Raw genomic sequence first — 17,016 nt, forward strand, 5'->3', positions numbered from 1 at the left:
CAAGCGGTTTTAAAAGAAACTGCCGTACATCCACAAGCTATATTCTTATTTCCTAGGGCGGCGCGCCGTCTCACCATCAAGCCTCCGTGCACACCGCTACCTCTCAGGTTGGGAGCATATTCAGCAAGATCTGCAGAGCGCAGCCACTCCATGACCCTGTGGTTGGTCCACTGGGAAATCTCAGCAGGGGAAATATTGTTCTGTTGATAGAAGAAGAGGATGACTAACTCAGAACAAACATGTACAAAGGTGGTATTAGGAAGCAGTAATGTCTGCTGGACAAGAACCTCATCAGAGGGTCTGCGTCGCAAGCAGTTGGGCTCATAGTTGTTGAGTCGCAGCACTTGGATGGCTCTCTTGATGCTGAGGTGGTGGAGGACGCTCCCCACCTTCATGGAAAGCAGGTCATCCTGATGGAACAATGACACAGAAATGAAATCATTCTCATAATACGAGAGAAATAAAGCCAAGCTGAAAGGTACCAAGCAGAGAGCAGAATTCAACTGACGTGGTCTACATATACAGTGTAAAATACGTTAATATAACAATTACACTTCAGAACTATATTATTCAACAATATGTATAAAAATGTGGGCTCCCCACTATATTGGATATTTTCACATTATTATTATTATTATTTTTTTTAATGTAGACTATAGACAAGTCTTCAGTATTATTGTTCAGTGTCGAAGCACATTGTGCAACAACATGCCGGGCAGCAGTGAGGTCTACTGGAAGAGATGCAGTATAATTAACAGCAAAAAGGAAGAGGCACAGAAGGTCCCCAAATAATACTGTAGCGCCCAACACCAAGTGAGAGAATATATGCCCATGAGTATTGTTGTATGCTGCTTGTATGTGTTACTGCTCTGTGAGTGTGGAAATAGTAGTTCTTTGAAGGTTTATAGTCTGCAGTATTCTTATGTTTGTTAGGCTATCTATGGTTTTTCAAATTACTGTAAGCTAGTGGACTTTTGGTTTGGCAAAATTCTACGGTTTGGTTGAACATCCATCCATCCATTTTCTTAGCCGCTTATCCTCACGAGGGTTGCGGGGAGCGCTGGAGCCTATCCCAGCTGTCAACAGGCAGGAGGCGGGGTACACCTTGAGCTGGTTTCCAGCCAATCGCAGGACACTTAGAGACAGAAAACAGTCACACTCACAATCACACCTAGGGGCAATGTAGAGTGTCCAATGAATGTTGCATGTTTTTGGGATGTGGGAGTGCCCGGAGGAAACCCACACAGGCACGGGGAGAACATGAAAACTCCACACAGGCGGGTCTGGGATTGAACCCGGGATCTCAGAACTGTGACGCTAATGCTTTCCAGCTTGTCCACCATGCCGCCCTTGGTTGAACATATTGGTGTTAAAATATCAAATGTTTTCTAATGCTCTTTTGTTTTACAGTAAACAGAGTGGGACTGACAAATTAGGAGCTTGAAGCAAGCACGCTTTGTCTGAGAACTGGCACAGAGTCTTCATTTCCTAAAAAATGTAGTCTCGTTTCTCGACATTGTGGATGGGAATGGGCGCTAAGGAATACTTTAACAAGTGCTTTAATAAAGTCCAATGTTTAAAGTGTCAAGGAGAGGTCAAATTATGTTTAAAAATATTTATGTGGTAATTGGTCGATGGTCACCTACGATGAACGAGGTTTTACTGTAATTAAAAGGCATCCACATTATGTACCTGCGTGTACAGTCATAATTGAGCATAAGTGTAACATAATATTTGACTTAATGATTTATTTCTAATATGAAAAGTGGTGACGTATGCAAGTAGTGAGTACTAATAGCAGTGCCCACTGTTAAAAACACTCACCACTGTCATGTAATGCAACATGCGGCCGTCTACACGTCCCTCATCAAACTGGGTCTTATACTGTGGGAGCCCGATGTCATCCAGCCACCCTGTGAGGATGAGCAAAATAGCAATTGTGTGAATTTAGGATTTTCCAAGCATACTTGAGTGGACAGCTGGTACTTACTGGTCACCCAGTTGTAGTCCAGCTTTCCCTTGTTATCCTCTTCCTCTGAGCCAAGAGCTTGCAGAGCTAGCTGCACCTTCTTCCGGTGCAGCGGATGTTTGATGCCAAGCTCCTGAATAACAACAGTAAGAAAAGAATTGCTGATACGTTTAGCGTCATCCCCTTTCAACACGAATGTGGCAATTCACCCCTAACCAGGTCTCCTGTCCATGGAAATGAATCCCTCCCCTTTTGCTACTAGTGTCGTGCCATCAGTGTGTGAAAAAAATTAAAAAAAAAACTTATGTATTATTTTGGTTAGAATCCCTCAACGGCAACTTTAGTACACACTGCTGTATATTTTGTGTTGCAAACCATACACAGAATGAAATCATATACAGACAGGCATATAAAGGAGAGATCTCGGTGTGAAAGGGAAATAAGCGCAAACAGTGCTGCACCTTTTGAATTGGGGCCGTGGAACTTTGACAGTCAGCAAGCAGACCAGAATTCTACCACCAAGTTGCTATTTTTTTACATTTTGGCCTCATTAGGACTGTCCAGTTTCAAAGCACAAGTCTGTCCAGTACAGGTGAGTTACTGTGGCCTCTACTTTCCTTTCAGACAATCAGTCTTGGGGGAGTGACAAATTAAATGTAACAACATTCCATAATGTAATTCCAAAATGCATGTAATTGTAATCTGTTACATTAATGGGAGAACGTGTAGTTACACTGCAGTAGTTTTAAGAAATTCCAATGATTAAAATTGTAGTAAGCGGTACATTTGAAAATCAGAGCAAAAGCTTGGATGTATCAACTTCATCCAAGCTGACATTTGTGATTGGCTATCCTCTGGTCTTGTGCTTTGCCGAAGCCTCAAACATGGCACGGTTTTTCAAAATATGAACTTGAAGCTCAACCTGTGGTGGAATCTACTAATTTATCCGAAATTTTGAAAAGGTTGCATCAGGTAGGACTCATAATGTATTGTTGAACTTTTGAACAAGTAAAAGAACATTGGCTCTTGAACAGTTTCATCTTCAAAATGGAACATTAAAGGTCAAGTGTCATGAAATGGATGATTTTTAGTATGTTATTAATGAAAAAACATCAGCCAATATGGGCCCATGCATTTTTTCACCACAAAGCATGATTTTGATGTCTATAGCTTTTTGTAACTCCCGCCATGAAAATCCTCTCGAGGGATTTGTTTTCGAGAAGCAGGAAGTGACGTAAAGGACAGCAGCGCCCCTAAGTGGACTTGTTTGTTTCCATTAGTTTTACCTCCGGGAAGGTAGCTTGTTGTTCCTTCATGTTAACCAAAATTCCGGCTCATTGCATTGCTGGACATTGCTTGAACACTATTGAGAATGGATTTACCCTTCATAAGTTTGCAAGAAACCCAGTTCGTTGTGAAAAATGGATTACACGGGTGCAGAGGACGAGAGCTTCATGGGTTCCAAATAACAGATAGGTGTCTATACAGCTACTGAAATAAAAAAAATAGTTTGGGGCGGACCATGTAATCAGTCTCTCATAACGTAACAAAAGATCCGCGTACGAAAAATGTCGATGTGCGCATCGGATGCCGTCGGGCTGCTGCGCGGACGGCAGCTAATCTGAAGAACCCAGCCAAGAATCCCCCACTCAGCCGCGTGCGTGCAATAATGCACCCCAGCTCGACAGTGTTCATCGAGTACTGCAGCGGCTATGAACATCCCTCTAAAAGCAGCACGGCTTTGCTCCATTATATGCCACCACGGCGCTGAAAATCAGCCACACCGGCTGAGGCGCCGCGTTGGCCAGTCACGGCTTCTGCGAAGGCTGCATGTCGGGCTTTGCGGACGGGGGCGGCTCTTAAGAACCCAGCTGAGAATGTGTCACTCAGCCGCGTGCGCACAGTAAAGCACCCCGGCTGACTGTGTTGTTTATTGTACTGTGGCGTCTATGAACACCCCCCTAAAGCAGTACGGCTCGGCTCCGTCATAAGCCACACCAGCCCGCAGCGATGAGCGACGATGGAAGTGGATCGGACGGTGATGCGGTTTGGCCATGATCGCATATCATCTGAATATGGCTCAAAACAATAGTGTAATATTGCCCCGAGGGCTCGAAACAATCGTGTAATATTGCCCCTGTAACTTCACTCGGTTGTGTGGTGTTGTCCTTTTCAAAAAGAGCTTCTGTGTCAGAAGGGACGTGCTCGTCTTCCATATTTATGGTGGACCGCGTGTTTTCAATGGCGAATGTAAGGGTGACGTCACGGACGGAGGATGCAGTCAATATAACAACCACTTGGATATCGTAGAATGACACTTCTGCAACTTTGCGCATGGATGACGCACTCTCTGCTCACATTTATTTTTTCGTATGGACATTGAAGTGAATAATGTTATATGTAGTTTTCATTACAATATATATTTTAGAATGTTTATAGGGATGACACTTGGGCTTTAATGGCATCAATGACACTATCCGGGTTGTCATATGAATTGCTACTGTCTAAATCGTGCACATTTTTTTAAGACAACATGGTATCACGTTTTCCACACGCTGGAAACATAATGCACCAAATATTTCATTTCAGTTTTGTTATCACTTTTATATTTGTGGAAAGAATTAAAATGTGGTTAATTCCAAAATCTATTTATCACCTATAAATTTTGTTTTTATTAGAGGAAACACACAAGGGTCCTGTTGATGCCTTCATTCCAAATTAACAAAAGAAATCTAAGTGTAAGATTAATGTAAATTATTTTGACAAAGTAACTGAAATAGTCACAACTTATCAACACAATCAGGGACACTTGTAACCAAATATATTTCCAAAGTAATTTTCCCAGTACCGATGACATACAATATGCCCCATTAATTATTGCCTGACTGAAGTTGACAAGCTTTTGTGTATGTAAAGTACTTAATTTTATGATACCACCGCCACTTAGTTCATTTAGAGACCGTGCTGAATATCATGAAGTGATAATAATGCTGAGTTCTTGACAATACCAATTTGAACAGTGACAGAGATTTTCCAACTGAATTCACAGTATTAAACCCAAATTTGAGCCAACTCACTGGACTTTGAGAAATGTGGATTGCATAAATTATTTTGTAAGGTTCCACCTAACAGGTCCTCGAAATGTAATGCTGTTCCATACCTGCGGCTGCAATGCAACCCCAAATTGGGTAAAAATCAGAACATGCCGCGGTTTATCACTAACTTATGCTAATGGGGTGGTAAAGTCATAATTACAGAAAATATTTCTAGGAAAACAGATTTATGAACAAATATAAAACAATCAGAAGGGAAAAAAGTAAATACAGCCCTAAAAATACTTGACTTCTCTTGCTGTGTGACTATGCATTCTTACCCCAAGTCAAACCTTTCTCTATTGCATGCCGGTACCATTGTAGAGCAAGCAGTGTGTGTACAACAATCATTTTCAATTTGGTCATGGTTTTAAAATATCGTGTGTAAAATATCACATGGGTGTGTCTAACATTTTCAATTCGCTTTTCATTTGCTGAAATCAACCCGTGTTCCACTCCGTCTCACCCTCTCCAGGTCCTGTTGGGAGGCCTGAAGCAACGTCTGTCCAGAAGAGATCCACACACGTGCCATGTTCACGTAAAGACCAAGACCTTGCTCTTGCAGCCAGTCACACACTTGCTCCTTTGACCAGCGTGCGAAGGGAGCGTCCACGTCACTAGGAAACACGCAAAGTCCCTTAATAGTGAGCTGAGAGAAGTATGTGTTGAGAGGCTTTAAAATACCCATCGTGTAGGCGATTACTGAATTGAATCCTTACTTGTTGACTCGCTGGAAATCCCGAGACCAACCTAGTCTGGGTCCAGCTGTGGCACGCACCCCCCCCCTCTTAAAATCTCCAACTGGCAAGTTATCATCAAGGTTAAATGTTGTGGACTGGCTTCTCTTAAGCCTAAAACAAACGGATCATTTGCCTTTTAAACATGTCAGTCTGAATCTTGGACATGAATGTTTTAAGTGCTATTAAACTCCTTGGGTTGAGACAAGGTTTATTAATATCATCATCATCATCATCATCCACTCACTTGCCAAACAGTTTCTTAATTCCTTTAGACTTCTTCTTGCCCTCTGGGGTGGTGGGGAGTGTGTGAGTGCTGTCGCTGTTTGCCGACCTCTGAGGCAGCCCAGCCAGATCTAGGTGATCGGTGCCTTGGCGTTCAGTCTCAGCTGTATAGAAAAATGGACACAGAACATCATCGGCATGATGAGGATCCAAATGCGCATCTCCTCTGTGCGGCCAGAAATGCAGCCAGGCGGACACAAAATGACTTCTGAGACATGGCTTTCGAAAGCAAGACTTTGCATGCCAAATAATTCATGCAGACTAAAACTTTAAAGAAAAAAAAACTCAGTTGAGAAGAAAAAGAAATGTAGGAGGATCATACATCCATGATCATTTTGGGTGGATACACATTTGTGTATGGGGTGGAGGTTGGATGGAAAGAAAAGAAAAGCATGCAGGCACGCAGGCAAATAAGTACATAACACAATGGTTATGTTTCACAGACAACCTGTGACTAGAACAAGGAAGAGTTTTGCCACTAGGACACTGCAGTTGCGAAAACTTCAGTTGAGCGATGAATTGGAAAAAAAACCAAACAATAAAGTCATCAAGTTGAGTCTTCCATCCTAGCTGCAATGACCAGTGGGCTATACTGTACCTAGCATAGGCGCGCTTGCACTGCGGCTGCGGTCTTCATGTGTTACACACACACACAAAACCCAACAGAAAGAAAAACAAGACAGACACAATTTATGATTGAAAAACCCAAATTGGAGAGTAACACTCGAGATCACACATACAGGGGACACACATCACAAACAGACTTGAACAATGAAATGAGAAACCCCAGGTGGCAGCCAGTTTGTATTATATCCTATGGGTGTGTCTTAGTGCTCTAAAAATGGTCCACAGTAGAAGAAACAACTACACTTTCAGTCAAATTGCTACCTTGCTCTGCTTTGAGCTTACCAAGATTCTGGGAGCTTCCGTTTTTCTTGCCGCCACGCAGCTTGAAGAAGCCCTTCCCGAAAGATGAGCGGGCCTTTTTGGAACCAAAGCTGTCGTCCTCTGTGCTCATGAGTGTGACTGCAGGAGAACTCCTTGGTGGCTTCTCAGCCACTTGAATGATGTCCTCACACGTATTCTTGGACACCACACAAACACAGAACTCAGTGTATATCATGCCCACACAAACTGATCAGCAACAGCAGAATTTGTTAAAATAATAATTATTATGCTACAAGTGAATGGGTTCAGACATAATGCACACAATAAAGCAAACAGAGGGGAAATACAATTACCGTTTCCCAAAAAGTTGGTAGATAAAAGGGTTCTCCTTGGTTTACTATGGAATTTCGTGACAACAATGGCCCTTCTCACCCAAATTAAGCACGTGAGTCAGAAATGTACTAAAACAGTAGATAAGTCAACTTACGGTAAATAATTGCATGAATAATACTTTAAGGCCATAAGTAATACAGAAATAAATAAAAATTAAAAAACTACCTACGTTGGAAAACAGCGTTGCTTTTTCCGAATTGCTACATCACTGTGCAAACAAGTCCAATGCACACCATTTGGAATATTTCAATGACATATGTTGGGGCGATAGGAAATCGAGAACCCACTGTAAAGCTGATACTTTTTTTTTTTTCCACTGAACTACACGTTACCTTTTCATTTTTGCTCCTTTCTACAAGTTCATGGATGACAGACTTGCTTGTATGTTGATTGCTGTAATGACAATCAGATCAGGATATGTAGATAAGAGCAGCAGTGGCGCACTACAAGCGACGTATGAGTTCTAACTTTGTGAAAACTGCTTTAAACTGAAAACTGCGAGCTTTGTGAACAAATTCTGGCACGGTCACACACATGAATGCAGTGAATATAATACAGTAAGTACAATAAAATACAGTAAGTATTTAGTGTCTCATTAACACAAATTATACATGAGAAAATGCAATGCTTAAAATAATAATTTTGACAATCAATAAAAGACCCAGTCAGACTTAAAAGTAAATCTACTATCTTTAAGGACAAAAAAAGTGTCTTTTGTAAGGGCTGGGCATCCTTACCCTCGCGCATAAAATAACTCGAACCCTGCACTAAACTTCATCTTTGCGTGGGATAATTTAATCTTTTACCCATCTATATCTGTAGCTGCAGACTCTATTACTTGCTCAGGATCAGAAGAACTGGACGTGGGTGAAACATCCTCACGCAGCACAGTGAGGATCTCCAGCTGCACAGAAAAAGAAAAGAAAATAATCTGAAGACACGCATACACAACCATAAACACACTGCCTTTGCCAATTTACTTGAGAGGCCTCCAGCATAAAATGGACACAAAAATAAATAATGGGATGTCAATGCTAATTTTAAATATGTCAAGAGTGTGTGGCAGTGTCTTAATACCTATTGTGGACTCATGAGAATGAAGTTCACTCATACTTGCACTTACTGACATTTTGGTGCAAGAAAATTTAATGCAGTGCTTCTCAAACATTTTAAACTTAATACCAACCTGAAAAATACTTGGCTCTCCAAGTACCATCACCAACATTAAAATAGACTAATAAGCCCAGTTTGACCATCAATATTGTGCTTACATATAGTGAAAAAAAAATAATGATTCAATTAAAAATACATTGCAGATAAGTGACAAAAAAAATTTGAAAAATGTGTTACAACAGTGTGGCTTTGTAGTAAATGAGTGCAGGTACTAGAGTGGGGTGCCTGCAGTACTGACCTGTTTCCCATTAAAAATGTGTGTCACATTACGAAGCGTAAAAATACAACCACGGAGACCTCTGACTGTTGAACAGCTGAAACAGTATATCGAGGAAAATTGGGAAAGAATGCCACCCACAAAGCTCCAACAATTAGGTGTCCTCAGTTCCCAAATGTTGATTGAATATTGTTAAAAAAAAACAAAAAATAAAACTTGCCTACACACCCAGTGTGTGGGGCAACATAAGCTTTTGCTTACAGATGTGAAATGCAATTAGTCCTCATTAACTCGTGAGCACCATCATATGGTAGCTTACATACACGCTAAAACACATGCTGGCATGCATGTTAACAGTGTAACCAGTGTGTTTTAGTGTACTTTATTGGACAAGTAACATAACATTTGCAAATGTTGGAACTCAGTGTTCACATAAGTAGCACAACATTGTAAGGCGCCATGTATAATGTGGCACCTCGTCTAGTGAGGAAAATTTAAGAACTCTGTGAAAATATGGTACATTAAAAAAAAAAAAAAAGCAAAATCTACAAATATGTGGGGTTGCGAATGGTCAATGGCACACTGTATGTACAGGCAAGAAAATTATATTGACAGCCCTAATTTACTGTAGGTGGCGGTTCGGTGGATCAGCTGTAAAGTGTTGGCCTTACAGTTCTGAGGTCAAGGGGTTCGATCCTAGCCCCACCTGTGTGGAGTTTGGATGTTCTCCCTGTGCCTGGGTGGGTTTTCTCTGGGCACACCGGTTTCCTCCCACATTCCAGAAACATGCAACATTAATTGGACACTCTAAATTGCCCCTTGGTGTGATTGTGAGTGCGACTATTGTCTGTCTCTAAGTGCCCTGTGATTGGTTGGCATCCAGCTCAGGGTGTATCCTGACTCCTGCCTGTTGACAGCTGGGATTGACTCCAGCACTCCCGTAACCCTCGTGAGGGTAAGCGGCTAAGAAAATGGATAGATGAATAATTTACCGTAGGTATTAAAAAAAAAAAAAATTCTAGACCACCCAGGTGGTATTTTCAAGCTCGGGTTCTCTAACCAGAAGGCTGGGAGCTTGAGGGGTTCTGCACACGATCTGAGCTGTTTCCAGAATTGGACTCTTCTGGTTGGAGGATTTGGACGTTGTTTGTGGTACCTGCTGGTGCCATCCTCCCAGCTTGACCGTCCACGACTGCCTTAACCATCCACATTTTCTGTGGTTCTTACTTCACTCTATGGTGTGCGTGTGTGTGTGTGTGTGTATGTATATATATATATATATATACACACACACACACACACACACACACACACACACAACACACACACACACACACACCACACACACACACACCACACACACACACACGCAGGTATATTTTTTAATCACACTGCTCTGCACAAACCTCATCTGCATTCTTCCTTTGCGCTTCAGCATCTGAAAGGACATTTTTGTCTCCAGACACTTGGTTTGACGACAAGCAGGAAGTGGAAAAATCAGTAGGAGACTCAATATGCTCATCATCATTAGGATTCTCTGTAAAACAATGACAACAGGTTCATTGAGAAGACCATGTGACAAAGAATAATGTGCTTTGATACAAATAAATCACAATTAAAAAAAATATAATAATAATAATAATTAAAAAAAAAAAAAAAAAAAAAAAAATCAAGGTTGTATCTTTTGTTGGCACAAAGGTTCAATTAACGTAATTTCCGCCCAACAATCCGCGACTTTTTTCCACATGCTTTCAACCCTGCGGCTTGTGCGGTGATGCGGCTAATTTGTGCATTTTTCTAACGGCCGCAAGGGTGCACACGACTGGAAAAGGTAAGAGTGACACTACTGGAATATATGTGCTGAGGAAGTGACTTTTACCTGTATATATATATATATATATATATATATATATATATATATATTTTTTTTTTTTTTACCGGCCCTGTTAGTGTTGCGCTAGCGTTAGCGCTGTGCTAGCGTGTTGCTAATGTGTTACTGCAGCGTCTCATTGATTTTTACCGTTCTGTTTTTTTTTTTTTTTTAACCGGCCCTGATCATGCTACCATGTTGTTGCCATGTTAAGATAAGTCAACGTATTAAAATTGAAAAGTCTTTCTGTGTACTTCCTTGCTTTATAAATATCTCATGTTTGAATGTGGGCACTTGCGGCTTTTGCACAGGTCGGCTTATGTATGTACCAAATTGTATTTCCTTTACAAATGTACTGGGTGAGGTTTATAATCCGGTGCACTCTGTAGGATGGAAATTACGGTAATATGAATGTAAGGATTTCTTTTACAGATCTTTTTTTTTTTTTATAAAGACATGTAATTAGTTATAACTAACCTTTTTTTCCTTGTACTGACATCACCATGTCCTGAACTTTCTTGTATCTCATCAGTGATTGCTTCAGTTCCTCAATCTTATGGTCCTGCAAACAACAGAATGTGTTTGCCTAAAGCAAAGACTAAAGTGTATACAGGTATATGATCTTTAAGGGCAAAGGAAAGCAATTATACCTTCTGTTCATTGGCCACCATCAACGATTCAACTGCTTTCTTCATTCGCTGTACTTCCACATCTAGTAAGTAACAAGAGTGATTATTTCCCACTTAACAGTTAGCATTTTCTGAATGGGCAATCAGGAGGAAGACACCGAGGATAACCCTACAGGAATACGGACCTCACCAGTAATTTTGTATTCATTAGATTGAAAACAAAAATAATAAATTTATTTTACTCCAGACACCAGACGGTCATGGCTGAAAGATATGCCTGTTCCAGAGTACTGTTCCAGGCTCTGTGGAAGGTTGAGTGCAAGGGGAATTTGTGGAATCAACACTGACAGAAAAGTGTCTTAACTGGGCTCAGGAGAAAAATTGTACAAGCAAAATCCTCTTCATCGGTGAGTTACATTTCAACCTTCAATTTAAATCTAGCTGTGGAAGTTTGCAAAAGGGCACAAAATAATCTCACTGATGGGTGTATCTGATGATGAGTGAATTTCATGCTTTGGTTAAGTAAAAGGGTTAAATATTGTTTTGTGCGTACAGTGGGTACTACCTATATTTTCCTAACATTTAACATTGTTCACAGTGTCAGATATGTTTATGACCGCATTTTAATCAGATGTTTAACTGAATTTATCAACCTAAATTTGTAGATGTTCTTCGAGTTTATACTATTCTCGTATATGAATTACACTTACATATTTTTCACCCCTCTTTTAAACTTTTGAAAATATTTTTGGGACGCACTTGGACATCCATATTCTGTATGAGTAAGCATTTTATAAAAATGTTTCGCGTAAGACAAAATTGAAACAAAGGTCAATCAGCAGATCAGTTCCAATTATCATCACTCGAATTTACAGTTTTATGACTATATGAAAGATCAGTGAGAGGAAGGGCACAAATTTGAACACATTCAAACAATGTCACACACCACTGAATATGATGAAAACATTGGTTAGCAGGACACACAGTGGTCACTGATGTGAGCAAGAAGTGTTCAGAAGATTTAAAGGAGAGTAGGGGGGTCTTCAGGGCTACAGAGGTTGAGGCAAAAGGATGAGTGAACAGCCTGAACGGTTACGAACACATTTCATTCCTCATTGCTGTCAAAAAACACAGAGCAAACAGGCCTTGTTGCTGTTCAGCTTACATGTTAAAAACACAAAGTTATGGCTTTGGTGACGATGTTGGTTTGGTTCAGTTTAGATCCTTAGAAGCAGCATAAAAACATCGTTTAACAGTTGGGATGTTCTCAGGGCATACATTAGCGCTCTAATGGGCAAATACATGAATGGACAAGCAGAGTTCACATGGCTCTCATGCTCGTTCATGCAGAGGTAGAGAAGGGTGCAGTGATGAACAGAAGCATAAACCCTCTTACGTTTTTCTTTCAGCCTCTTTCTAAGAGTTTCATCTGGATGAGAGAATAAAGAGGAAGACAAATGGGGAAAACAAAAACAATCTATAGTCAGTGGTCACCACTTCTATTAGAAAAGGACCCCAATCGTATGGTGATTCAATGACCTCGTAATCACTGTCAGGTTAGCATCGTGCATGGTCACATCCAGACTAAACAATGGTGCCCACCTCTCTCTGCTGGCTCTGCACTGCTTGAGGCCATAGCTTTGAAGCCCGTCTCATCTTTCTGTGTGCCCATCTCTCCATCTTTCCCCTCCAGCTGCTTTCTCAATATGACGAGCTCCTCCTGTCAAATGCAGGAAACGCGTGATGACATTCTCTTCTCAAAGACACGAAGATATGAGACAACCATCACATGACAAAGCATAACTCAAAAGCTTTCACAGATGCTGATGTGGTGAATAGGCAAGCAGGCCACACCTGATGACACACCTGGTGTGTCTCAATCTTATTTGCAAATCCCCTTGCTCCTCGATGCTTCGACTGCGACCCTCTAGATATTTTTACACCACCATATTATTAAGGATTTCAGTTTTTTTTAAAAAGGTGCCGTTATGAACGAGGATGGAGGAGGCTCCGCGGAGGCACCATAACACAGAAACATGAAGGTACAGTATCCTCTGCAAAAGTCTGAGTTCCTTGTTAGTGACATATGAAAATAAACCAGCTAGATTTGTGGCATTGAGGTAAAAACCTCAAACTTCAAACATTTCTCCCTCCTCGTTCCTGTGACGATGTCCTCGACTTCTCAACAAATGTAAACAGAAGCGCGAGTATCAAGGAGTTGCAAATAAGAAAAAGAGAGTCACCATAGCTCTAATGTGTGTGGGGTGAGGGGTAAGCATTGAGTGGACTCAGAAAAACAGAGAAGAACAATACAACAAACATTGTAAACAAACATTTATAGGAAGATTCTGTGTAAAGAAATTAAAGCAAGGGAGGTTATACTTTCTTCAACTGCTGTCTCAAGGCTCTACTTTGAGGAGCAGTTTTTCCTAATCATTTCAACATTTGAGAAGATATATTTGCAGGTTAATCACACAAGGGACCTGAAGCAAGGGTTTTTATTAAACAATAAAAATATGACAATATAACGGGAGTTGAATGTAGGGCTGCAGCATGAATTTTTTAGTACTTGAGTGGCCTACCAATCATTTCATCATCGAACAATGGAGTATTTGGAAATTTTACATTTTTCACTTGATAAAAAAGCAATTATGAAAATGAGAGAAAATAAAACCTTTCACTTAATGGAGTAACAGTTTTTATTTCCTAAATTCACAGTGTGCATAAAAAAAAAGCCATTCATCTAAAAAAGTTACTCAAAAAACACAAGGAAAAGCAAAACTGTGAATTCTTGTTTTACTGCAGAGACAAATCAAAGAGACAGAAGGACCCATGTTTTTCACTCATTTGACTCAGTTTAGTTTTGTAATTTACAGATCATCAGATTGGCCATATATACCAGAGTACCACTGAGCAACCTGAATGTAAAGTTGAAATGGTTCGTGTTATACAATACTTGTCACCTTTGTAATAAAGGAGGCACATATTTGACAATATTCATTGTTAACAGAGATGCTCCATAGAGCTAACGTTGTTAGTAAGGTAGACTGACATAAATCTTACTGATTTGCGCTAAATTTCCCAATTTATGTTTTTTGCACATCGACCACACATAAAGGTTTAAAAATCAAGCCATCCATGATCCACCACCTTCTTAGGTCGGGTCACGGGGGAAGTAGCTTCAGCAGGGATACCCAGACTTCCCTTTCCCCAGCCACTTCTTCCAGCTCTTCCGGAGGGATCCCGAAGCGTTCCCAAGCCAGCTGAGAGACATAGTCTCTCCAGCGGGTCCTGGGTCATCCTCGGGGCCTCTTTCCGGTGGGACATGCCCGGAACAACTCACCAGGGAGGCGTCCAGGAGACATCCGAATCAGATGCCCCAGCCACTTCATCTGGCTCCTCTCAATGCGGAGGAGTAGCGGCTCGACACTGAGCCCCTCCCGGATGACCGAGCTCACCCTATCTCTAATGGAGAGCCCGGACACCCTGCGGAGGTAACCAATTTTGGCTGCTTCTATCCGGGATCTTGTTCTTTCAGTCAGGACTCACAGCCAATGCCCATAGGTGAGGGTAGGAACATAGATCCACTGGTAAATTGAGAGCTTCGCCTTTTGACTTAGCTCCCATTTTACCACAACAGACCGACACAAAGTTCGCATCACTGCAGACGCTGCACCAATCTGTCTGTCAATCTCCGACTCGTGAACAAGACCCCAAGATACTCGAACTCGTCCACTTGGGGCAGAATCTCATCCGCGAGCTGGAGAGGGCACGTCACCCTTTTCCGACTGAGGACCATACTCTCGGATTTGGAGGTGCTGATTCTCATCCCAGCCGCTTCACATTCAGCTGTGAATCGCTCCAATGAGAACTGGAGATCACAGCTTGATGAAGCCAACAAAACCATATCATCAGCAAAGTGCAGAGATGCGACACTGAGGCCACCAAACCGGACATCCTCTACGCCTCGGCTACGCCTAGAAATTCTGTCCATAAAAGTTATGAACAAAATCGGTGACAAAGAGTAGCCTTGGCATAGTCCAACTCTCACCGGAAACGAGTCCGTCTAATTCTCGGCAATGCGAACCAAACCCTGACAGCGGTCGTACAGGGACCAAACAGTTTGTATTAGGGGGTTCGGTACCTCATACTCCAAAAGAACCCCCCACAGGTCTCCCGAGGGACACGGTCAAATGCCTTCTCCAAGTCCACAAAACACATGTAGACTGGTTGGGCGAACTCCCATGCACCCTCGAGGATCCTGCCGAGGGTGTAGAGCTGGTCCACTGTTCCACGGCCAGGACGAAGACCACATTACTTCTCCTGAATCCGAGACTCGACTTCCCGACGGACCGATGCTAGAAACCCCACAATATGGCAGAGTTGAAAGTTGGAATGAAATTCCCCCAATTATCACAAACACTTGATTTCATTTTTTGCTTGCCAGGGGTGGCACAACCCATTATTAGGTTCAAGGGCAATTACTTTTTCCACAGAGGGTCTGAAAGGTTGATTTTTTTGTGCTTTAATAAATGGAATTTTTATTTGAAAACTGAATTTGGTATTTCCTTGTGTAGTCTCTGAGTATTGTTAAAATTAGTTTGATGATTTGAAACCTGTGTGTGAGAAAGAAATGCAAAAAAAAATAAAATGAAAAAAACAGGGAGGGGGCTAATACTTTTTCACAGCACTGTACCCCTGGCTGCTTCAATCTCCACGACCCATACCCATGGGAAAACTGATAAGAGTTTTGCTTTTCACTGAGTTTTTGAGGCACAAACTGCAATTAGGGACCGCTTAATTCAAGGTTTGTGCTTGGAATCTTCATTTCTAGTAATACTTTGTACATTTGGTCAAAAGTGTTAAAATAAAGCTTAAAAGAGGTCTGCAGGACAAATGGAAGTTTCCGTTATCCTAAGCAGAAAAAAAGGAGGAGTCGAAGGAAGGGAGAGGCCAAACCGATAATCATACAGCAGACACAACAGTGATCCTGAGAAACGCCAACCTTCAGAGCCTGCAGTTTGTACTCCTTCCTCTGTTTCTCATACTGCATCTGGCCCATTTTGATTTTCTGGCTAGAAAGCTTGGCCATTAAAGACTAGCAATAGGGAGGAAAAACCAAGACAATGAGAGAAAATGTACAAAACTGTAAAAGCAAAAGAGATACACGATACAGACAGAAGCACTGTTGGGACATACACTTTGAGATGAACTAAATCCCTTAGTTTCCCTTAATAATCAATGCTTCATCTTACCAAGACATTTGGACAATTCTATTTCTCCAGTCTTGTAGGAACAATTTGGGAAAGCCCAAGCACAACTGTGCCCCCAAAAAATTATTACGTTTGATGCAGAAGAACTTCAGAGGCCTGACTTCAAGCCCAGCAAATGCCTTTGGGTTGAACAAAAAGTATCATGGCCCCTCTTGCCCAACATCAGTGGCTTCATGAATATTTTTCTGCATGAATGGACAGAAAGCCTTCTGAGAAGACGCTCTTGTAGCTGCAGCGCCATATGTTCGTCTACGAGAAGTCCCACACCCTGTCCATATTGGGGATGGGTATTATTCATAAAGCATTATGTATATATCCAAACGTTGCTGGAATTTTATAGATCTATCAATTCAATCTGGTCTTATAATACTTTATTTAGTATTGTCCTAAACCAAGCAAGTTTCTTTCGGCTTGTCCCGTTAGGTTGTCGCCACAGCGTGACATCTCAGATGAATGCTCATATTTGTTTAGCAAAGTTTTTACGCCAGAT

General features: G+C 41.4%; 1 protein-coding gene across 6 annotated transcripts in view; it reads right to left on the bottom strand.

The window, feature by feature from the left end:
- Window positions 1-17,016, bottom strand: part of ppfibp1b (PPFIA binding protein 1b) — a 35,438-nt gene that overhangs the window by 4,456 nt on the left and 13,966 nt on the right. For 3 of the 6 annotated variants that reach the window (XM_061822412.1, XM_061822411.1, XM_061822407.1), the window contains 16 exons: window positions 12,856-12,973; window positions 12,650-12,682; window positions 11,275-11,336; window positions 11,102-11,186; window positions 10,161-10,291; window positions 8,171-8,268; window positions 7,697-7,757; window positions 6,993-7,167; window positions 6,682-6,714; window positions 6,046-6,187; window positions 5,781-5,912; window positions 5,528-5,678; window positions 1,991-2,102; window positions 1,825-1,913; window positions 288-410; window positions 75-200 (listed from right to left, as the gene is read on the bottom strand). In XM_061822412.1, the coding sequence (XP_061678396.1) occupies window positions 75-200; window positions 288-410; window positions 1,825-1,913; window positions 1,991-2,102; window positions 5,528-5,678; window positions 5,781-5,912; window positions 6,046-6,187; window positions 6,682-6,714; window positions 6,993-7,167; window positions 7,697-7,757; window positions 8,171-8,268; window positions 10,161-10,291; window positions 11,102-11,186; window positions 11,275-11,336; window positions 12,650-12,682; window positions 12,856-12,973 (1,671 nt within the window). The remainder of the gene's footprint in view (window positions 1-74; window positions 201-287; window positions 411-1,824; window positions 1,914-1,990; window positions 2,103-5,527; window positions 5,679-5,780; window positions 5,913-6,045; window positions 6,188-6,681; window positions 6,715-6,992; window positions 7,168-7,696; window positions 7,758-8,170; window positions 8,269-10,160; window positions 10,292-11,101; window positions 11,187-11,274; window positions 11,337-12,649; window positions 12,683-12,855; window positions 12,974-17,016) is intronic. The other 3 variants (XM_061822410.1, XM_061822408.1, XM_061822413.1) reach the window with 3 other exon arrangements.

The sequence above is a fragment of the Syngnathoides biaculeatus genome, chromosome 6 (genome assembly GCF_019802595.1).
Source record: "Syngnathoides biaculeatus isolate LvHL_M chromosome 6, ASM1980259v1, whole genome shotgun sequence".
Lineage (NCBI taxonomy): Eukaryota > Metazoa > Chordata > Actinopteri > Syngnathiformes > Syngnathidae > Syngnathoides > Syngnathoides biaculeatus.